This window comes from Mastigoproctus giganteus, chromosome 11 (genome assembly GCF_048544385.1).
Source record: "Mastigoproctus giganteus isolate SK-2022 chromosome 11, ASM4854438v1, whole genome shotgun sequence".
Taxonomy (NCBI): Eukaryota; Metazoa; Arthropoda; class Arachnida; order Uropygi; family Thelyphonidae; genus Mastigoproctus; species Mastigoproctus giganteus.
The window spans coordinates 1,216,044-1,239,612 of record NC_143585.1 but is presented as its reverse complement, the minus strand read 5'-3'; the positions used below and the strand labels follow the sequence as shown (position 1 = coordinate 1,239,612).

At 40.1% G+C, this 23,569-nt stretch overlaps 1 protein-coding gene across 1 annotated transcript in view; it reads left to right on the top strand.

Moving 5' to 3' along the window:
* LOC150077637 (uncharacterized) overlaps positions 1-19,691 on the top strand; it is a 33,129-nt gene extending 13,438 nt beyond the window's left edge. Inside the window, exon 5 of the mRNA XM_090385180.1 lies at positions 19,578-19,691. Coding sequence (XP_090241306.1) covers positions 19,578-19,691 — 114 coding nt within the window. The remainder of the gene's footprint in view (positions 1-19,577) is intronic.
* Positions 19,692-23,569: the final 3,878 nt, after the last annotated feature.

Below are 23,569 nucleotides of genomic sequence, written 5' to 3'. Positions count from 1 at the left end.
ATCACCGGTAGACTCAGAGCCGAAGTCGGTTTATACCCCCAAACCATCAGAACATCGGTTCATACCCCCCTCCAATCAGAAAAAGGCGAAATACAACTTCATACGTCACACTCACACCACTCTTAACTATAAGACCTACATTTACACATATTCTTACAACTGAAAGGGTAGCCGTGGGGATAAGCACCGGACCACCAGTAGTAACGACATGGGTTCGAGCCTGGGTAAAGAAAAAAAAAAAATTTTAATTTAATGGCGAAAATAAGTGGCGCCATCTAGCGGGCGAAATAAGAACTAAAATATATTTTTCCGCAACTAAGCCTCGGCGCAACCGCTAAACCTAAACCTCGGCTCGCTTCACCGGCAGACGCTCAAAACCTAAACGGCAAAACAAGCGACCGACGCGGCAGCACGCACGAAAATTGACGCCAAAATTCATAGAGCCGAAATCGGTTAGAACCCCAACCTTATACTACTTGTATAACATTTTTATGAATATTGTGAATAAGTTAACTGAAACGTATTATATTGTTGGCCCTGGGGGATGAACCCGAACTTCGATGTGGGCCCCGTCCTCAAGGCCTTTGTACACCAGCCAATGTGAAGCCCCTGGCATTCCTGCCGTGAAGGGTAAAATTGTATACATCCTTTGTACACAATAAAGATTATTTATTTATTCCCACGAACACTTCTTTATCCCCCCCGCACGCAAGCACCTTTAGAAAGTACAGGACGACTGTGGCCGGTCAGCAAAGACTCGGTCGCTGTTACTGAACGAAGGCACATTCCTCGTAAACTTATTGAGCGTGACTTAAAGGTTCGCACTAAATTATGGAATAAAGAGTTGTAAATATAAATGAGCGCGATGATGGACACTGGTCCCTTTGGGGACACCGTTCCGAAAGAAAAAGAGTAAGTAATGGGAGCCAAAGAAACTTACTTGAGCATCAGATGAAAGCCAACGGGGGACAGATCATCGACCCTGAATTCGGTGATGTCCGTGGCGGACCCTCCGTAAAACATATGCGCAAACACGGAGCTCGATATGGCCAGGATCAAACGGTGGCAAGGGAACACCGTCGTTTTCTCGCTTCCCACAATAGCCGTGACGTCGCTGAAAATGTCGTTCTTCAGCAAGTAGTCCGTCCTCCCGACCACGCTGATTCTATCGGGCTGCCACTCGTTGGCGAAATCTGAAAAAAAATAAATAAAATTATCTCTCTCTCTCTGTCTCTCTCGTACTAATGCACGAGGATGGTGAACACAAATTGATTGGTCGTTATAGGATTATAACCGCATCAGCGACTTACACCATATTGTATCACGTATAGAATTTCCGAAAGAAGAAACCACGCTACCCTCGCCTGAGACCGACTAACTTGGCCACGTTGTGAAAAAAGTCCATAAAAATTCCCGCATTATTGACGAGATTCGAATAATTCGATTCTCTGCGACCCGGGAGGACGATGATTCTACCAACTGCACTCCCCACGAGGGCCAATCGACGCACATTAATCGATTCGAGAATTGCCGTAAAACCGTAGAATCACCGTATAAATCTTACGTACAACAGAAAGGTCGAACTGATTCCGCAAATCTTTTAATGAACCCGAAAGAGGAAGTTGAAACGTTCGTAGTCGGGGTTAAAGATTTTTAAACCCGTTCTTCGTTGGCGTGCGAATTAATGCGAAACAATTATTTACGGCATCACCGCCGATTCATCTTCGCGCTGCCTTCGAAGTATTGACCCGCGACCCCGCTTAAAAATTTATGTTTTTACCGCGCAGAATTCATTCTCCGCAAACGAACACTCGGGGATTTCGAAAAACAGTTAACGCGCGATAATTAATGGAGCCAAAGTTGAGGACATCCGCAAGCGGCGGCCAAATATGCGAATCAATATAAGCAGCGTCCCAGCGAGCGGTACGTGCGGAGAAATCCAAAAAGGTGCGGGCGCCAAGTTTCGCTACGCCGCAATAAATATGGCGTTGCCGCAATTTGAAAGTATTAAAACGGAAGTTGAAAAATACTTTGAAATCCGAATTTGGATGTAAAATACGATTCACCCGGCGGAACCCTTTCATAAACAAAAAGTGGGGGCCAAGATTGAGCGAACAAATTAGATATTATTTCATTATTATTGGCACTCACCGCCATAACTGCACCCGATGCAGCTGACCAATTGTAAAACTCCCCTAACGATAAGCGGACGCAGACAGTTATTTGTTCTTAATTTTTATTTATCGTATGGGGAAAAAAAAAAAAAAAAAAAAAATATATATATATATATATACACATATAACAAAAAAGGAAGACAGCATTAAAAAACAACTCTTGTATTTGCAATTGTATATCCAAATTAATAACATATTCAATTAATGTCGGAGTCAGTATCAGGATCTCTTCGGGTTTTCCGCAAAACGCTCTCAGGATACAGTCTTCAGTAATATGTTCCGCAGTCTGTCTATCAGCACCACAGCCACATCGTGAAGTATAACTCTTATTCCACTTAGAAAGGAAATCCGCACATCTGCCATCTTATTCCGTTTATTTTGGTCCAGATCCTCGGAGGTAGGTTAAAACCATCCGCTCTTTCCGAAATCCATTTAGTATTTTCGAGTCCTGGAGAAGAAAGTCGGCTCCATTCACGTATCCATTCCTTTAAGAGATTAAAATTAATAATTTTCAATCCCTCCGCTGTTCTAATAGGAGGATGTCTAGATCTTAATCTATTTATACCTATATCTGGTAGGTCGTTATGGATGGGTAAGTGCACATTTTGCCATCATTTTCTGGTACTTTTCTGGTGCTTTGCTCCTTCGAAGGTGTGGTGGAGGGATACGACTCAACATTGGCAGCCACTGAGTTGGAGTTGATCTGATTGTGCCTGGAATCAGACGCATCGTACTATTAAGGTGCGTATCGATTAATTTGGTATGAGGACTATTAATCCAGACAGCAGCACACTACTCAGCCACGGAATAAACAAGACCCATATCTGAGCATCGAACAGTTTCTGCCTTAGAGCTCCAAGTCGTTCCACAGAGTTTCTGCAAAATATTGTTCCGGGATTTTAATTTTACCACAGTCTTAGTTAAGTGATATTTATAGGATAAAGTTCTGTCAAGAGTGACGCCCAGATATTTTGGGCATCTATTATGATGTTAAAAAACACCATCAAAATCATCATCATCATCATCATCAGCCATTTTCAATCCACTGCAAGATGAAGCCTCTCCAGCAACGTTCCAGTTCCTTCTGTTTTCCGCACTGGCCATCCATTTACTACCCGAAAACTCATCAATTTCATCTATCCATCTCCGCCTTTGTCTTTCAGGTTTTCTTCTATTTCCTTTTGAGTACCATTCTGTTATTTTCTTAGTCCATCTGTCATCATGTCTTCGAGCTATGTGTCCTGCCCAAGACCATTTTAGTTCTTTAGTTTTGATAAGAATGTCCTTTACTTGAGTTTGCTGCCTAATCCATGTGTTTCTCTTCTTATCTAACAGTCTGATTCCCAATATAATTCGTTCCATTCTTCGCTGTGTACTTCTCAGCTTCTCTTCCATTCTTTTGGTGAGTGCCCAAGTTTCACTTCCATAAGTCATGGTGGGGAGTATACATTGATTCATTATTTTACGTTTCAGACAAACTGGGATATTGCTCTTCAGTATGTGACTATATTTTCTGAATGCTATCCATCCAAAATTTATTCTTCTCTTGACTTCCAGCCATTTATCATTATTACAGCTAATAACTTGTCCCAGATAAGTATATGACTCCACCTTTTCAATTACTGCTCCTTCAATCATTATTTCCCTTTCCGTGGCATACTTGTTCATCATTACTTTTGTTTTAGCCATATTCATCTTTAGTCCAAAATCCTTACTAACTGTGCATAACTGATTAAGATTTTCCTCTAATTCGTTGGGATCGTGGCTAATGACCACAATGTCATCTGCAAATCGTAAATGGTTTAGGTACTCTCCGTTCACATTGACTCCTTTCTGCAACCAGTCTAATCTTCTGAAAGCTTCCTCAAGAGCAGCAGTAAACAGCTTCGGAGATATTGTGTCTCCTTGTCGAACTCCTTTCTCGATTTTAAATTTCGCACTGTCTTTGTCTAGTCTAATAAAGGAGGTAGCACTCTCCTATATTTTCTTCAAAATCATAATGAATGGGGTACTATGCCTTGTCTTTCCAGTGCCCGAAACATTGCCTTATGCTGTATGGAGTCAAATGCCTTTTCATAATCCACAAATGCCACGCATAATGGTGTTTTATATTCATTTGCTTTCTCCATGAGCTGTGATATCCCTACCAACCGCTATTAAGCTTGGACCCATAGCCACAAAATACACTAATCAAACCTTTTGAAGACAGAAAAGCTAACGTGCTCCAGAGGGGACATAATAATACTCAGCTATAGCAATTACAGTGTCCCATCGACAACCGCATCTGTAACTATCAGATGCTACATTCATAACATAAGAGGCATAAGTCGCAAACTCCATACATTTCAATCTATTCTCCTTACTGCAGAGTACGATATTATTTGTTTAACGGAAAACTGGCTGAACCACAATAGATGTATTGATACTCTTTACCTCCCTTTGAACTCTCAAGCTAATGGACGGGCCATTCGCCGCAGTGGTGGAGTTGCAATCATCTATAAAAATTTCTTTTCTCGACATAGGACCAACTCAAGTAGTTCTGAAAACTTTGAAGCCATCTCTGTAATCCTTGACGTCAAGGAAATTAGAATACAGGTTTGCACTGTCTACGTCCCTCCATAACACCCCCTAGAGGTTAGAACGGAATTAACGGCCTGGATTACTACCAATCTCCAACCCAACGTCCCTACTATTCTCGTAGGGTACTTCAACATGCCCCTGCCAATGTACTCAACAGCTCGGTCTTCTCTGGAAAACATGTTACATATGCTCGACCTTCATCCTCTTCAAACTCCCCCAACTCGGGGAAATCAGCAGCTCGACCACATTTTTCACAACATACCTCGTGCAGAATTTATTAAACCAACCTTCTTCTTCAAATCAGATCATCAACCGTTAGATATGAATTTTATATCCCCTCTGACTCCTCTAATACCTCGGTTGAAGGATGTGGCCCGCTGCATACGAGAAGAGTCTTTTCAAACAAGTTCATTAAGCAAGAAATAATCCTCCATCGCCTCACTACGTATAAATGGAACTGTCTGTTAGAAAAGTCAGGGAATGAAGCCGCTTCCATCCTGGTTGAAGAATTATTTCAAATAGGTTGTATTGGTGCTTCTAAGGAAATTCGGATCTCACATCGGTCTAACTGGTGGTTTAACAACAATATGAAGGTAGTGTTTGTAAGAAAACAAAAGGCTTACAGAAATTGGCAGAAAACAAGAACCCCTGAAGACTACATCGCTTACAAATAAGAACGAGCCTGTTTCTAAAAGCACAAACGCCAGGAGTACAACTTTGCAATTTCTAAAAAGCTTAAACGGTCTAAAAGAATCAATAACAACAAGAATACCAATTTCACCATGGACGAAACCTTATTTAGGGGATGGGCGAACAGTACCTTCGAAATCTCTCCAGATCCTAATTTAAAGTATAACTCTCTCGCACCAGACAATACCAGTTGGCTGGTAAATTACATGAATAACATGACTCCATCCGGATCCAATCTTGATATCAGACCTCTACTAACAGAAATCACTATAACCAAAGAAAATGTAATTCAGGCATTAAATAGTCTCCAAAATAAATGGCCCCGATATGTTCCCCCTCTTCATCATGAAAGTAAGCAATCCATTCATCATCCAGGTCTTGCTTATTTAGAGAAACCCTACACACTGGAATTATTCCTGAAATGTGGAAACATTATATTGTAAAACCCGTGCCTAAAGTTTAACATCCGAAAGACAAGAAGGATTTTCGTCCCATCTCTATAAGCTGCAATTTACTAAAATTGTTCGAGAAGACTCTGCTGCCAATTCTTGTTATGCATTTGTTCCAGAAATGACCACCATATTTACACACTGTGATTCCAAAGAGATCAACTGTGACTAATCTAATGGACACCCTATTTCGGATCCAAACGATTCTGAACGCCAAAGAACAGATTGATGTAGTATTTTTATACATTAAAGCTGCTTACGATAATGTCTCAATCAATTCCTTGATGACAATACTTGAAAAGCATTTCAGAATACAGGGAGGCCTATTAAACGTCTTCGTTTCCATTCTCAAACAAAGGCATTTGACAGTAAAAAGTAGAACCTTCCAATCGAACCACGTCGGCTACAGAGGAGTACCCCAACGTGGGGTCCTTTCTGCACTATATTTTGCTGCCGCTTTCGATCCCTTCCTCTCTACGCATCCTGACTGCAGCTCTTACGCAGATGATACAAAACTTTTCATCTCGTCAAAAACACGGTGACAAATCTGACGCAATCAACCCCCATGCCACTGCCCTAATAGAAGAACTTGACCATTATCTTGAGAATATTGGCTTATCCATAAATCCGACCAAGTCAGCGCAAATGTCTTTCACCAACCTGAAGAAGAAGATGAACATAGACATCTAAATCAAGGGTATTATGGTCCAAAAGGTCTCTCATCACACTGATCTAGGGGCTCAACTGGGGTGAAGGCCTGACCTTTCCAACAGCACTCCGCCAACGCTAAAGCAAAAACTCTGTCAGCAATGTGGGCGATAATTCAGGAACTTACTGGGGTAAACAACCAAAAACTTGCCACTCACTACATACAAACATGTCTTGTTCCGATCCCCGTGTGTGCCTCGACGATGTGGTCCTCTGCTTCCCTCACTAACATCAAAAAATTCATGGGTATCGGGTACTGGATTTTAAGATGGTTGAACCGTGTTAATGGCCACCCTTTCACCATCTCGAGATCAATCATGTATATTAACCTTTTTGTTGCAGTTCTTGGAATCAATTGCTCATTACAGGAAATCTGCATAATCTCTGTCAACTCCTCACCGATCGCTTTGACGCTCCAAATGTCCATAATCTTGTTGTAGGCCCTAGGCTTTCCCGCGTTCTTTGCAATAGTGCATGGATTCCTCTAAGAAGCATATTACAGAATCTAACTATGCTTAGAAGATTTTTTCCGTCTAAAAAGATTTTTAGAAGATTTTTTCCGTCTAAATCCACCAAACGTACAACACTCTGAAGATTGATATACCCACAAGTTCTGTGATGAGAAAGCGTACAGAACTGAGAAGATACAGGACATGTACCACCACATGTACCACATAGAACTGTAGAAGTTTCCTGATTATCTCCTTCAGGATGGAATCTCCCATGCACTGTACTTTGCTGAAGAATTAATTTGTTTTAAATTATAATTTGTTTGTATGTATATGTATTAGCATATATTAGGATGCGTATGTGTTTATATGTCTCTACCTTTTGCTTGTGTCACTCTCTATATTTGTATGTGCTTTATTTGCTCACATTAGATGTTATTTGTTGTATTATTTCATAGAAACTAATGTTTATAATATTTTATAGAAACTAATGTACGATTTCTATGTTTGCTTTCTAAATTATAATGTACAAATGTATATAGGCACCCTCGTAGCTGAAGGCTGTTCAGGGATGAAGCATATGTAATAAATTGAATAATAAATAAATAAAAAATAGGCCTGCAGTGTAATGTGTGGTTGATGAAGTGTAATGTGTGTTGTTTGTAAATTTAGCGGGCTACTTTGCCACCACGGCGTAGACACCACCCGTGCATCTACTGAAAAAAAAAAAAAGAAAACAGGATATCAGTCCCGCATTGGTTACCCGAACTGATTCCTGCAAAAAAATAAATAAAATAACATAAAAAATAATAATAAATAAAATTGAAATTTAAATTTAAAACAAAAATAATAAAATTATTTTATTATTTTTAAAGTGGTTGAATCTCTGTAAGCAAAATAACTTTGGACGAAATTTGACATTATCCGAATGTGTGGATGCAGTGTAAGTCACAACAGCAACAAATAACATAAATGAAGGACTCGTCTTCCGAGTCCTCAATCTGATTTGGCAACGCGTCAGGGAGCAGTAAACTTCTTTACTTTAGAACTTACATTTAAACATGATGAAAAAATTGTAATTTGTCATCAAAACGTATTCGTAGATACTTCGCTTTTGAAACCAATTGTATTTGTTTATTATTAATAACCAGCCGTGTGGGGGGGGGTCTAACATAATCCAGCTTACCCTTCAAAAGCATCATAACAGTCTTGCTTTCAGAAATTTTCGCAGAGCAGCCCAATTTACAAGGTTACAAGGTATTCGCAATAACTTCCATCCTATCCTGTATGGTTTGCCTCGATCTTCCGATGTACAAAGCACTAAGTCGACGGCGCACGCTACCTTATGGCAATGAGAGAACTGTCAAGATAACCACTAGTTACAGACCAGATTCCAAAATAGTGGCCCCAAACCTGAACCTTGTGGACAACCCGTATTAACTTCCCGTACCAAACTGTATCAAAAGCTCCTTCAAAATCGATGAACAGAGCTAAAACGTACTTCTCAGAACATTGCTCGCAAAATTTAATCAAAACTTCAATCATCTTCAGTTGGCAATTTTTTCCTAACTCCGCATTGACATTGCAAAAATACATTGTGATCTATAAAAAAGTATCCAGTCTTTCAAGGTTACAACTTACTTTGATACAACTTCCCAAGATTGGCTAATAATCAGATTAGTCTATAATTGTTTTTCTGTACTTTTTTATCCGATTTATGCAATAGGTTGAGGAGCGCAACTTTGAAATAACCAGGGAATACACCCCTTTAACAAACACTTGTTATTCATATTAATAACATGAGATATGGGAGAACATTTCTACAAATATCAAAATACAATTGTTTTCCACCAAATCCATTCTGGGTACTTTATCAATATTTATTTTAACGCAAACTGCCATTAGCTCTTGAATAGTAAATAAATCCAAGTTGTCAGGACCTAAATAGGATCTGTTTAATTCCCTTAATCTACTCTGGTCAACAGTACCACTGGTTATCTCATCATCGAAAAACAACCTATTTGTTTGCCTCAATTGTAGCGTACCAATCATTTGTTTCTGTATGACCAACTATAACAGTAGTGAAATATTTTTAATGTTTGCTTTATTTCTTGTAAGCTTAAAAAGCAACTCAATGGTATGGTATTACCAACGCTAACAACTGAAGTCTCGCCATGGTTTTAATTTAGACTCATACATTTGCTAAAGAAAAACCTGAGATTCCACGACAAAAAACCCACGAAATTTATGCAGAAGTGGCCCGAAGTCTATCAGTGGCCTGTGAAGATTTTTTGGTGCGTCCTCTCCGACTTGAAATTTACAGCAAATCACTGAAATTTCGGGGCTTTTGTGCTCCCTAAATTTTGGCGCACTGTTCGGGGAACTGCTCGATTTGCCTTAAGCCGGCCCAGAACGTAAGCATCACACACACTAACTCAATCACGTTGTGAAAAAGAATTTCAAAAATTCCTCGAGTCATCGACGAAATTCGAACTCAGCCCGTTTCCATCCGGTGAGGAAAGAGGGGGGGGGGGATGTATTGGAATGAGCAGCAGCCTGGAAAACAAGATGCAGAGTATTTCAGAGGCTGCTGGGAGTTATTCCGGTAAAGGTAAACGCACGGGTTGTGTTAGGGTAGCTAAGAATATGAACAGGTGCATGTATACTTTTCTGTACACCAATGCAAAGATTTTAGTAAATAAATTTGATGAATTTGAGGTATTGCTCAAAGCATCAAAGGCAGATAATAATAATAATAATTATAATAATAATAATAATAATAATAATAATAATAATAATAATAATAATAAGATATTGTTGGAATATCAGAGACATGGTGTCAAAAAGATATAAGGAACCTAAGCATAAATAAACCCAGTATATTTTAATGTATATTTCATATATTTTAGTTGTAAAGTTAAATATAATTTATTATAAATACATAGTTATCAAGATTCCAGTTTTCGTTTTCGTTGTGTTTTATTTCTACATAAGATTGGTGAAAAACATTTAAAACTACAATATGAATATACACAACCTCAGAGGCCTGTTTGAAGAACAGATATAAGGAATGCAGAACTGACATTTGGGGAGTACAATGTGTACAGAAAGGGTAGGAAGGAAGGAGGAGTTATGATATTAGTTAAGAAACATAAAATCCAAGGAAGTGAAGCCAGTCGACATCGCTGGACAGTGCAGTGTCGAGTCAGTTTGGTGTGACATAAGCATTGGGAGATCAAAATTGAGAGTAGGAGTGTGCTATAGGCCTAATGACTCGAATGAGTACAATGAACAATTGTACAGAGAAATAGAGTGGGCCAATAAATCAGAGAGTCTTATAATGGGGGATTTTAATTTCCCAGATATTGACTGGAATTTGGGGGCTGGTTACTCACACACTAGCAGGACTTTTGTGGATTTATTGGATGATTGTTTTCTACATCAGCATGTTCGGGAGGCAACTAGAAGGAGTAATACTCTTGATTTGATTATCAGTAGTGATTCTTCATGCATTAAGAATCTGCAGATAAAGGAACCACTAGGTGGCAGTGATCACAGTGTGCTGATGTGGGATTTACTCAAAGAGGAAACTACCATTAGGGGTACAGGGAAGGGTTATTCCTTTCGTAAAGATAACTACGATGGTCTGAGACAACTTTTAAATTCTATACAGTGGGACCAACTGATGATGTTACCAACAGCAAATTCAAAATGGGAAGCATTCAAAGAACTTATCTTGGAAGCTACTAGGCTTTACATACCAACTAAGAAATATTGTTCAAGGTTTAGGCCAAAATGGATGTCAGATGAACTAATGAGACATATGACAGAGAAGAAAAATGCTTGGGATACATATAAATTAACACGTGACACAGACGCCTATGATAGATATAAGTTGGTCTGTAACCAAGTCACAAAGGAGGTTAGGCAGGCGAAGGCAGATTACGAGAAATCTTTGGCAAGGGATGCAAAGAAAAACAGCAAGGAGTTCTTTACTTACGTAAACTCTACAAGGAAAGGGATGAACCAGATTGGTCCACTGGATATTGATGGTTCAACTGTTGATGATCTTGCTCAGGTGGCTAAGAAACTAAACGAGTATTTTGCATCTACATTGACACATGAGGAGTTATTCAGGAAGGGGAATGCCAGAGGTGAAGTAAACTCTGGAAGTGAGCTAAATGATTTGTAATAACTAAGAGGAAAGTGGAGGAGAAATTGTTGAGGATAAGAATAAAAAAGGCACCCGGTGTGGATGGGATCTATACAGTTATATTAAAGGAGGCAGCAAAGGAAGTAAGCAAACCCTTAGCATTAATTATGAGAGCTTCTTTGGACTCAGGGGAGGTACCCACAGACTGGAGATGTGCAAATGTGACCCCAATTCACAAAGGAGGATCAAAGGCTGACACAAGTAATTATAGACCTGTTAGTTTAACTTCTGTTCCAGGAAAATCAATGGAGCCACTGGTTAAAGAAGCACTACAGGATCATCTAGATAAGACTTCGGTTATAGGTCGAACACAGATCGGTTGTGTTAAGGAGCAGTCTTGCCTGACCAATTTGATTGGATACTATGATGCATTCACAAAAGAACTGGATGCAGGGAATAACTTTGATATTATATACTTGGATCTTAGAAAGGCTTTTGATACTGTTGCACATGGAAGACTGCTGCACAAATTGGAGCAGTGTGGCATTGGAGGCAAATTGCTGCTATGCATAAAGGGATGGTTGAGGGGGAGAAGACAGAGAGTAGTAATCAATGGACAATGCTCATCATGTACTAATGTCATTAGTTGAGTCCCTCAGGGTTCAATGTTGGGTCCGTTGTTGTTTCCTGTATTTATAAATGATATTAGTAATGGTATATCAAGCTGATTGTCCACGTTTACAGACGATACAAAGTGTGGTAGGGTTGGTAAGGACACTACTGACACTATGCTGCTGCAACAGGATCTGGAAAGGTTGAGCAGATGTGCTGAGAGGTGACATATGAAAAAATGTACTACATATGGGAAACAGTAACCACAGAGCAACGTATCAACTCTGTGGTACTACACTGACAGTGGTGGAGAATGAGAAGGACCTGAGGGTAATTGTACAGGCAGATATGAAGTTTTCTGAGCAGTGGAGACGGGCTGCACGAATAGCTCACAGTCTCTTGTCAATGATATTCAGGAATTTTTCTAGCAGGGATAAGGAGGTGATTATTCCCCTGTATAAGGCAATGGTCAGGCCACACCTTGAGTACTGTATACAGGTCTGGAGGCCTCATTTCAAGAAGGATGTAGAGCTGCTGGAACGAGTACAGAGAAGGGCAACAAGACTAGTGAATGGAACAAAGGGTTGCTCTTACGAAGAAAGGCTAAAATTTTGCAAATTAGAGTGTCTGGAGACTAGGCACCTGAGAGGTGATATGATAGAGCTGTATAAAGCCTTGAATGGTTTGAGCATTAGCATTAGCATTAGTAGAGGCATTTGATGCAAGAAAGCAAGCTTATGCAGCATCAGCCAAAAAAAAAAAAAAAAAACCACTTCCACTTCACCCCTCTGTACGTTCAAAATACCTGTCCAGCTGAGCCTTAAACTTATTTAGGCTATCAACTTCCACCACAAGGGATGGAAGTCTGTTCCACCAACCAACCACCCGCTGGCTAAAGGCAAATTTCCGCACGTCTATCCTACATCTGTCTTTCCTCAATTTGAATTCATGCCCTCTCAGGTGATTTTTCTGAGCTTGAGGAAGAATCCCATCAGCATTGAGCATGCTTAAACCATTCAAGGCTTTATACACCTCTATCAGCTCACCTCGCTGGTGCCTAGTCTCCAGACACTGTAATTTGCAAAGCTTAAGCCTTTCTTCGTAAGAGCACCCCTTTGTTCCATTCACTAATCTTGTTGCCCTTCTCTGTACTCGTTCCAGCAGCTCTACATCCTTCTTGAAATGAGGCCTCCAGACCTGTGTGGCCTGACCATTGCTTATACAATGGAATAATCACCTCCTTATCCCTGCTGGAAAAATTCCTGTATATCATTGACAATACTCCATGAGCTACTCTTGCAGCCCGTCTGCACTGCTCAGAGAACTTCATATCTGCCTGCACAACCACGCCCAAGTCCCTTTCATTCGCTACCACTGTCAGTGTAGTACCACAGAGTTGATACGTTGCTCTGGGGTTGTTTTTTCCCATGTGTAGTACTTTACATTTGTCAATGTTAAACTTCATTTGCCACCTCTCAGCCCATCTGCTCAACCTTTCCAGATAGTGTTGCAGCAGCATAGTGTCAGTAGTGTCCTTGACAACCCTGCCAACCTTTGTATCATCTGCAAACTTGGACATTAAGCTTGATATACCATCATCAATATCATTTATAAGTACAGAAAACAATAATGGACACAACACTGAGCCCTGAGGGACTCCACTAATAACATTAGTCCACGATGAGCAGTGTCCATTGATTACCACTCTCTGTCTTCTCCCCCTCAACCACCCCTTTATCCATAGCAGCAATTTGCCTCCAATGTCACACTGCTCCAATTTGTGTAGGAGTCTTCCATGTGCAACAGTATCAAAAGCCTTTCTAAGATCCAAGTATATAACATCAAAGTTATTCCCTGCATCCAGTTCTTTTGTGACTGCATCATAGTATCCAATCAAGTTGGTCAGGCAAGACTTCCCCTTAAAAAAACCATGCTGTGTCTGAGCTATAACTGAAGTCTTGTCTAAATGATCCTGCAGTGCTTCTTTAACCAGTGCCTCCATTAATTTTCCTGGAACAGAAGTTAAGCTCACAGGTCTATAATTACTTGTGTCAGCCTTTGATCCTCCTTTGTGAATTGGGGTCACATTTGCACATCTCCAGTCTATGGGTACCTCCCCTGAGTCCAAGGAAGCTCTCATAATTATGGCTAAGGGTTTGCTTACTTCCTTTGCTGCCTCCATTAATATAACTGGATAGATCCCATCCACCCCGGGTGCCTTTCTTGTGTTTATCTTCAACAGTTTCTCCTCCACTTTACTCCCAGTTATTTCAAGATTCTGTAGCTTACTGCTAGAGTTGAATACACCTCTGGCATTCCCCTTGCTGAATAACTCCTCATGTGTGAATATGGATGCAAAATATTCATTTAGTTTGTTAGCTACCTGAGCAGGATCATCAACAGTTGACCCATCAATATCAAGTGGACCAATCTGATTCATCCCCTTCCTTCTAGAGTTTACATAAGTAAAGAACTCTTTGCTGTTTTTCTTTGCATCCCTTGCCAAGGATTTCTCGTAATCTGCGTTTGCCTGCCTAGCCTCCTTTGTAACTTGGTTGCATATCAACTTGTATCTATCATAGGCTTCTGTGTCATGTGTTAATTTGTAAGTATCCCATGCATTTTTCTTCTCTGCCATATGCCTCATTAGTTCATCTGACATCCATTTTGGCCTAAACCTTGAACAATGTTTCTTAGTTGGTATGTAAAGCCTAGTAGCTTCCAAGATAAGTTCTTTGAATGCTTCCCATTTTGAATTTGCTGTTGGTAACATCATCAGTTGGTCCCACTGTATAGAATTTAAATACTGTCTCAGTCCATCGTAGTCGCCTTTACGGAAGCAATAACCCTTCCCTTTACCCCTAATGGTAGTTACCTCTTTCAGTAAATCCCACTTTAGCACACTGTGATCACTGCCACCTAGTGGTTCATTTATCTGCAGATTCTTAATGCATGAAGAATCACTGCTGATAATCAAATCAAGAGTATTACTCCCTCTAGTTGCCTCCCGAACATGCTGATGTAGAAAACAATCATCCAATATGCTCAATGCTGATGGGATTCTTCCTCTTGCTCATAATAATCACCTGAGAGGGCATAAATTCAAATTGAGGAAAGACAGATGTAGGATAGATGTTCGGAAATTCGCCTTTAGCCAGCGGGTAGTTGGTTGGTGGAACAGACTTCCAATCCTTATCCTTGTTGTGGAACTTGATAGCGTATATAAATTTCAGGCTCATCTGGACAGGTATTTCGAACGAACGGTGGGATGAAGTGGAAGTGGTTTTTTTTTTTTTTTTTTTTTTTGCTGATGCTGCATAAGCTTGCTTTCTTGCATCATATGCCTCTAGTAATGCTAATGCTAATGCTAATGCTAGAAATGATGTTCGCTGTCATACCCGCTAGGGAATTTTGATGAATGAACCAACATCGAGAGTCAATTTTTTCTCCAAAAAATATTCGATATCTACCTGGAATTTCTGGAATTTTTGGAATTTTTGGAATTTCAACAGTATTAGTTTTCGAAGCTTCCGGCTCAGTCATCCTCCTCCAGACATTCCAACGAGAGTATCGAGAAGCCTGCGGTACCTGAAAAGAGAAAAGATGCGTTTTGTATATTTGTAAACAGTTTAGTATTTTGTAAATATTTCAGTTAAACATTTTAGTCCTGCTGTTTCAGATGCAGCAATATTCCTCATGCATTGTGGAACCAGAAGCAAAAGGCCTTTGGCTAAAATCTGTTATTTGGGTACAACTTATCTCCATGCAGTGGACCTGGTCGTATAACGGAGTGATTGTACGGTCGAGTTCAGTGATTGGATGATTATTGTGAATGAGTTTTGCTTCTGATTGTTTTGTATCGTCGAGGAGGGGGTGCTTAGCTTAGGTAGGATGTTTACTCCCATTCCTCTGTTTTAAAATAGGAAAACGAGTTCTTTATTTTAAAACAGCGGCAAGTGAAGGGATAAGCACCATAGGCATGTCAACCTAGGAGGAAAGTGGTGGGGTTAAACAGTGAGTGGCACCTGTCAATCACTGCCTTTTTCCTGACTTTTAGTAGAAGTGTGGAGTGGTACCCAAGATCTGAATTTTTACCAGGCCTTTTCCTAAGTGACCTATGTAAACGCAAGTAAATAATTACAAGGTGATATTTATTCGACCTTCAGAATGCCACGCACTACAAAGCGCAGGTAAATAATTACATAGGTCATTTTCTGATTAGATATCGATCAGTGCGTTTCGACAGGTGTCTTTTACGTAGAAAATATATGACTTACTCTGTCATACCTCTACATATTACGTTATTATTTGATTTTTTTTAGGAGCATTAGCAACTAAGGCCATATTGCTCCGGGAATATGCGGTGGTTAATTCCCTGACCTTTCCGCATCCTCCGTATTTGGTGGTGACGGGCTTGAACCCCAGTCTAATCAAGAAGCGTGTGCTACGCACTGCTGCTCCTTCTTCCCTGGCTACGGATGCGCCTTCATATTACGTAGAAAAGCGTGTGCAGGTGTCTTCTAAGAGACATCCGCGTACGGCTATTTACCAGGAGATGCACATTCATATATACAAATATAAGTTATTTACATAATTATCCACTTATGATTTATACATATCTTAATGTCAATATACATATAATTGTCTTATTAAATTACACAAATTATACATTGTCTAATTACTTATATTATACATATCATTGTCTTATTTTTACATGACAGGCAGATAGAGAGAGAGAGAGAGCATTAGTATAATTTGTAATTTTACAAGAACTTTAAACAATGTTCTCATCTACACCACTATTCACAGCGAGATAACAAAAGATAAGACAAGTATCATAAACATAAGAGGAGCACCAGTGCAGCACAAAAACAAAAATGTAAGCGGAAATAGTAGGGGTAAGAATATCCTTGACTTGCTCATTAGTCACGATTAAGATGACATTACAGGGTTTACAGGAAACAGGAACCATTGGTAGATGGTGATCGACTGTGACAGCTTAAGGCGCTATATGGCATATATTAATTGGGCGGACTGCAGAAGGTGGTCGAATACACTTGAATTATGGAATACCTTTAAAGAAAAAATCACAGAAGCCTTTTTTTACCTCCTCTGTGTGGGCCACCATAGAAATCTGGCCCATCTTTTGGCAGCATCAGGCGGGTCAGAGTCTCGAATTGAGACAGTGAGAGCTCCATTGGGCTGGCCCACCTTCCCGTGATGTGGACGAGTACCCAGAATCATCGGTCTAGGTGACTGATGCTTCTGGGTAACCAAGAGGCCAGAACAGAACACACACATAATACACATAAAGATACATTACTCATTTCTGGCCCTTCTGCTGTTCTTCATAGAGATACGAGGTGGAGATAAATAAATAATAAAATATCTTTATTGCAATCAGCGAAAATAAGTAAATTTTGCATGGATGGCTGATGCATCCATGGAAAATAGAAACGAAAAAAAAAACTCTAAAAACGAAAAAATAAGTATTAAACACATGAAAACAGATTTTTTTTTTCTCAATATCAACAAAGCAATCAAGGAAAAACAGTGACAGTCACTCAGTTGAAGACGAGAGCTACTCCCTAATGATACATCTTCTGTAGGCTTTGTCCTCAATGTATTTTTTGTAGTCAGCATCCATATCTTGGACGTTTTGGAGCATCTCCATTTGGCAGGAATCTGTCGCCCTCTACGCCACGGACTGTGAAGAAAGGAGGGCCCTTAAGGGTTTCGGGAGGGATTCTCCAATTACAAATCTGCCAAAAACTTGGGGTATTGATTTCACCCGCTATCATTTTAATGGTGACGAGGAAGCGAGGGTGAAGATCCGTTCTCAGACTCGTAGTTTAGAAGTTTGGTCATTTCTGAAGTATGTGTGAGGGGTAGAAGCTTGTGCTTGAAGAGCACCCACCAAAGAAGCCAGTACTTATCAGATGAGATGGCTTTTGCTGCCAACGCCCAGATTTCAGATCCTTAGGTAATGACTCGCTGAAGAAACCGGCAAATTTATTGAAGGGTGGACTGAGACTCTATGACACGAAAGAGGTGTTGTTTGGCAAGCCATCAGGATCGGCAGACCTTGTTGTGAATATCTGCGACATGGTGTTTAAAGCTGAACTTAGGGTCAAAGATGACCCCAAGATCTCTGTGCTTTGTTACTGGAGGGATGAGGTCCCATAGATTTTCCGGTTTACTTCAGTTGGTTGTGATTTGAATGAGAACACTATTTGCGCAAATTTATTTGGGTTAATCTGAAGAGAGAATTGTGCTAAGTACGTAACAACAGTTTTTAGGCTCTTGATGATGGTGTCGGAAGCAGTCTCAGGTTGGTCGGTTCCATGGATCCGATAGAGGAGCTTCAAATCATCTGCGCAGCTGAGAAAATCCGCTTCCTGGCACAGAAATGGGTGGATGGCAGCAATAAAGAGGAGCCTCGAAAGAACTCCGCCCTAGGGAACACCTATACTAACTTTTCTAGTGAAGGATTTTTTTATTCACTGTCAGGTGAACAACCCTGGTTGTAAGAAGCGACTTTAAGAATTCAAGGATATTTCCTTTAATCTGGTATCCCTCCTCACATAGCCGAAGAAGGGGCTGGACGTCAATGCAGCCGAAGGCAGACTGGATATCTATATACACAACTGCCATCTCCTCCCTGTCTTGTGGAGCTTCCAGAATGGTGTTATTGGTTGACAGCAGGTTGGTGATGGCGGACTTGCGTTTCAGTGCATAATGGATAAATTGTGAATTACAGGGGAGAACCTGTTTGGTTAAGATGTGAAGAAGGCACGTCTCCATAACTTTGAGGATGCATGATTTCATAATTGGCCTGGACTGTGATACTGAGGTTCCAAGCTGTTGGGAAACTTTGAGTTGTGACAATTCCATTTAGGATTCCTATGATTTAGCGCATCTATGATGAAAACACTTACTCTCTTGAGGATAAATTGTGGGATCCCATCAAATCCAGCACATGACGTTGGTGGGATACTATTGATGGCTTGGATGAGCTCCCCTTTTGTAATGATGATGGATGCGAGAGCGTCTCGCTGACGTGAAGGTTCCTACGGTCTGACGACGCAGACTTGGGCTTAAATCTTGTAATGTAGTCAAGCCATTCGATCGGATTAATTTGTTGAGGGAAATCATTATGTCCTGCCTTAAACGGTGTCTTCTCTACCTTGAGTATTTTATCAATGTAGGCTTTCATGGCTTTAGATTTACTTCTGTTAAATTGAGCACGGGTTCTTGAGTATGCTGTCCTGTCTATTGGGTCTGATGTGGCTTTCCATTTTGCAAAGCCTTTGCTTATTCTGAATTTGAGGCTGAGCTGTTGGTTCCACCATGCTTTGCTCCGGCGAGAAATTGACACCGTTTTTGACGCTGCAGATCGAACAAGGGAATCAGCCAGCAGGTAAGAAAGTGCAGCCCGAGCTATGGATGACATTGGTTTAGGGCAAGGAAAGATGGAAGCTGCAAAGTATCATTTCTGTAGATCGAGAAGTGAAGGGCTAATCACAGTTTTCTTAACTGGTATCTGATGTTGATGATGTAAACCCATTACAAAAAACACATGTTCACACTTCCACATGTCCCCTCCAGCTAATTTAATAATGTATAGGACTTGTTATTGATAGATGTGTATTATTGTGTAGAGATGTTCTAACACTAGTTTTTTTTAATTAATTATTTTTTTATTTTATTATTATTATTATTATTATTATTATTATTATTATATATTTTTTTTATTCTGCAGGTTGGGCAGCCTGTGGAAGTAACTGCATCCATTGGTATTGCACTACCTCCAATGGGTGCATCCACTTGTGCACTTTCACTTGATAGTAAAATCAGGCCCGACTCTAAGGCTTAGGGACGAGCGCCAGGTAGCATCTGCTCAGGAGCCAGCCGCTCCTTGGTGGCGTAGAGACCTAAAACAACATAACCTAAACAAATACTTACACAATACACAAACACATACAACATAATCAGGCCTTTGACAGAATACTGTTTTCACCACAGATTTGCAAGGTGGAGCATGATTTACGTCTTAGGTGCCACCCAAAACAAGAAATTTATACATACATATCCCCTCCAGCCTGTGTAGTTATATTCTATGGCGTTCTCAAAGACTACGCGAATAAGGACTTCATAGAGGACCTTTATTTTAAAGAACCTTATTGATTTAGGATTCTCATACGAGAAAATAAATATACAAGAACAGTAAATCTTAATTGTTTATACAATAACGTTAGAAGTGTCGTCAATAAAATGAGCGAATTCGAACTGCTGGTTAAAACAAGTAACGCGGACATAATAGGGCTTACAGAGACGTGGTGCCACCCGGAAATTGGCGATGATGAGTTTCAGTACGGCTTGTATAATGTATTTAGGAAGGATAGGTTAGATAGAAGGGGTGGTGGGGTAATGCTTCTTATCAGAAGCAGCCTGAGTGCGACGATAGCTTTCCCGGATTCAGACGTTTCACATGCTAGTACAGAGTCTGTATGGTGTGAGATAGTTGGAAACAAAGGTATAATGCGAGTAGGAGTAATCTACAGACCAGGTGATTGTGAAGATTATGACAAAAGCCTTTACATGCAAATGGAATGGGCAAGTAAGCGTCAATGCCTTATTATGGGTGATTTCAATTTGCCTCTAATTGATTGGAGTAAATGGGAAGGAAACTCGACATGGGGAACAAAATTTTTAAATCAACTAGATGACTGTTATTTGTATCAACATGTCAGGGAAAGTACTAGAGAAAAGAATATCCTAGACCTCATCATCACACATGAATCAGATGACATAACAGGGCTGACAGTAGAGGAACCAGTAGCAGGAAGTGATCACGAAGTTCTACGGTGGATGATGACGAGAGAGGAAGCAGAAGTAAAAGGCAAAGGAATGGGTTTTAATTTCAGAAAAGGAAATTACGATGCCTTAAGGTACTACATGGCCTCTATTAACTGGGTAGATATCGCGCAGAGAATGAATACAATTGAACTGTGGTACGCTTTTAAAACATTAATCACAGATGCCTTTAATGCGTATATACCATTAAAAAAATACTCCACGAGAAGGGTTCCAAGTTGGATGAATAGTGAAGTTGCCACATTACTTGAGCAGAAAAAGGTGGCATGGAAAAGTTACAGAGCAATAAAAAGTACTGAAGCCTATAACAGCTACAAGGTGATGTGTAATAGAGCCACAGAAAATGTTCGACAGGCAAAGGCAGTTTATGAGAAATCACTAGCAAACAGAGCAAAGAGGGGGGATAAAGAATTCTTTACATATATAAATGCCAAGAAGAGCAGGACAAACCAGATCGGACCTTTATGTAAGGGAAAGGGGATAGTAATAAATACACCAGCTGCCGTTGCAGATGAACTCAACAGTTATTTTGCATCGATATTTACAAATGAAAAGCCTTTTGTGGCAAAGGGAAATTGTGGGAGCGAAGTTAAAAAATATGTAATTAATGATATTGAAATTTCGCAAGATTATTTAATGAAAAAACTTTCGAGCCTACAGACCAGTAAGGCTCCTGGAGTTGATGGAATATACCCTATAATCTTAAGAGAGGCGGCAAGCGAGTGCATTGAACCATTCAGGCTAATTATGCGAGCATCATTAGACTCTGGGGAGATTCCCTTGGATTGGAAAAGTGCAAATGTATCTCCCATACATAAGGGTGGCTCTAAAAGTGAAGTTGGAAATTATCGACCTGTCAGTCTGACTTCAGTAGTAGGGAAAATCATGGAGGCAATGATCAAGGGTGGAATTCAGGATCATTTGGATCGAATTGAAATTCTCAAGGATACTCAGCATGGTTTCGTAAAGGGAAAATCATGTTTAACAAATCTGGTTCGCTATTTCGAAAGGGTCACTCACGAGCTGGATTTAGGGAATAATTTCGACATTGTTTATTTAGATTTCAGCAAAGCTTTTGACTCAGTCCCACATGAGCGGTTGCTTTATAAGCTGGAACAGGTTGGAATCACTGGGAAAATCCTTAGATGGATAGAAGGATGGCTTCAGGGCAGGAGGCAGAGGGTTGTGATAAATGGCTATTCCTCAGATTGGGTTGATGTAAGAAGTGGGGTTCCCCAAGGATCAGTATTAGGACCACTGTTGTTTTTAATTTTCATAAACGACATTGATGAAGGGATAGAGGGCGTGATGTCTAAATTTACAGATGATGTTAAAATTGGTAGAGTAGTTAATGATCACTGTCAAGCTGAGCTTCTTCAGAGAGACCTAGATAGACTTCAGGAATGGTCAGAAAAATGGCAGCTGTGCTTTAATCCAACAAAGTGTAAGGTATTACACCTGGGAAACAGTAATCCCAAAATAACTTATTCACTTGGTGGAGTTCAACTAAAGCCAGTACTGGAGGAAAGGGACTTGGGTGTTACGATACGGTCAGACATGAAATTCTCTGAGCATTGTAAACAGGTTGCAAGGAAGGCCCATGGTGTCCTATCAATGATCTATCGAACTTTTGCAAGTAGAGATAGGGACGTGATAATCCCATTATATAAGGCTTATGTTAGACCACACTTGGAATACTGTGTTCAAGTATGGAGACCGCACCTGAAGAAAGACATCGAGCTTCTTGAAAGGGTGCAAAGAAGGGTAACTCGCCTGGTGAGATCGGCAAAAGGGCGTCCTTATGAAGAAAGACTTCGAATATGTGGGTTGCAGAGTTTGGAAACTAGACACCTTAGAGGAGATTTGATTGAGGTGTTTAAGGCTCTGAGAGGCATCAGTAAAATGAATGAGGACAAAATTTTCAAGATTACAAATGATGCTAGAACTAGGGGACATAAATTCAAGTTACGGGGGGAAATGTTTAGATTGGATTGCAGGAAGTTCTATTTTAGCCAGCGAGTTATAAATTACTGGAATAAGTTGCCTTCATGGGTGGTAGAGGCCGACAGTTTGGGGAAATTCAAAGGTCATCTGGATAGTACTTTCGGGTAAGGGAAGCACATAGGATGATAGGTTTAATTTCCTTTTTATTTATTTTTTATTTTATTAATTATTATTATTTAGTTATTTATTTATTTATTTTTTTTTTTTTGTTTTTATCATTGTTTTGTTCGGATTTATATTTTATTTTATTTTATTTTATTTTATTTTATTTTTTTTTTGGCTGGTGCAGCATAAGCCATAGGCTTTCTTGCACCATGCTCCCGTTACTAATACTAATACTAATAAATACTAATAAAGGAGGTCACTACGTTCCGGTTCAACACCGAGTCGAACTCATCCTCGACTAGTCATATGGTGGTCAGCTTTAAACCAAAGATCTATAAAGAAGTGTTATCCCCCGATCGGGTGTTCCTTGGCTATGGCTCCCACAAATTTAAAGCATTTACAATTGTAACGAAATGTTTTCTTTGCCTGGTCTACAGGCACACCACACAACATTACACTCACTGCTCTCCAACATGTGGTCACTGTGATCGTAGTGGGCACGTCATTGCAGAGTGCCACACAGAGAGGAGCAGCCTGTCTGCATTAACTGTAAGAGGCGTAGGAGGATGATGCGGTTCAGAACTGCTGATGGAGAGTAACCCAAACAACTCTGCATTTCAAGTGAATCAAAATGAAACGTCTTCTGATTGCTGTCACTCTCATTCTTCTTCCTGCACTCGACAACACCTTAAACTCAAATATCATCAAAGTTTCTTGCGACGACCGACTAACTGGTTAAAATAAATTTATTAAAATAAAAATATACAT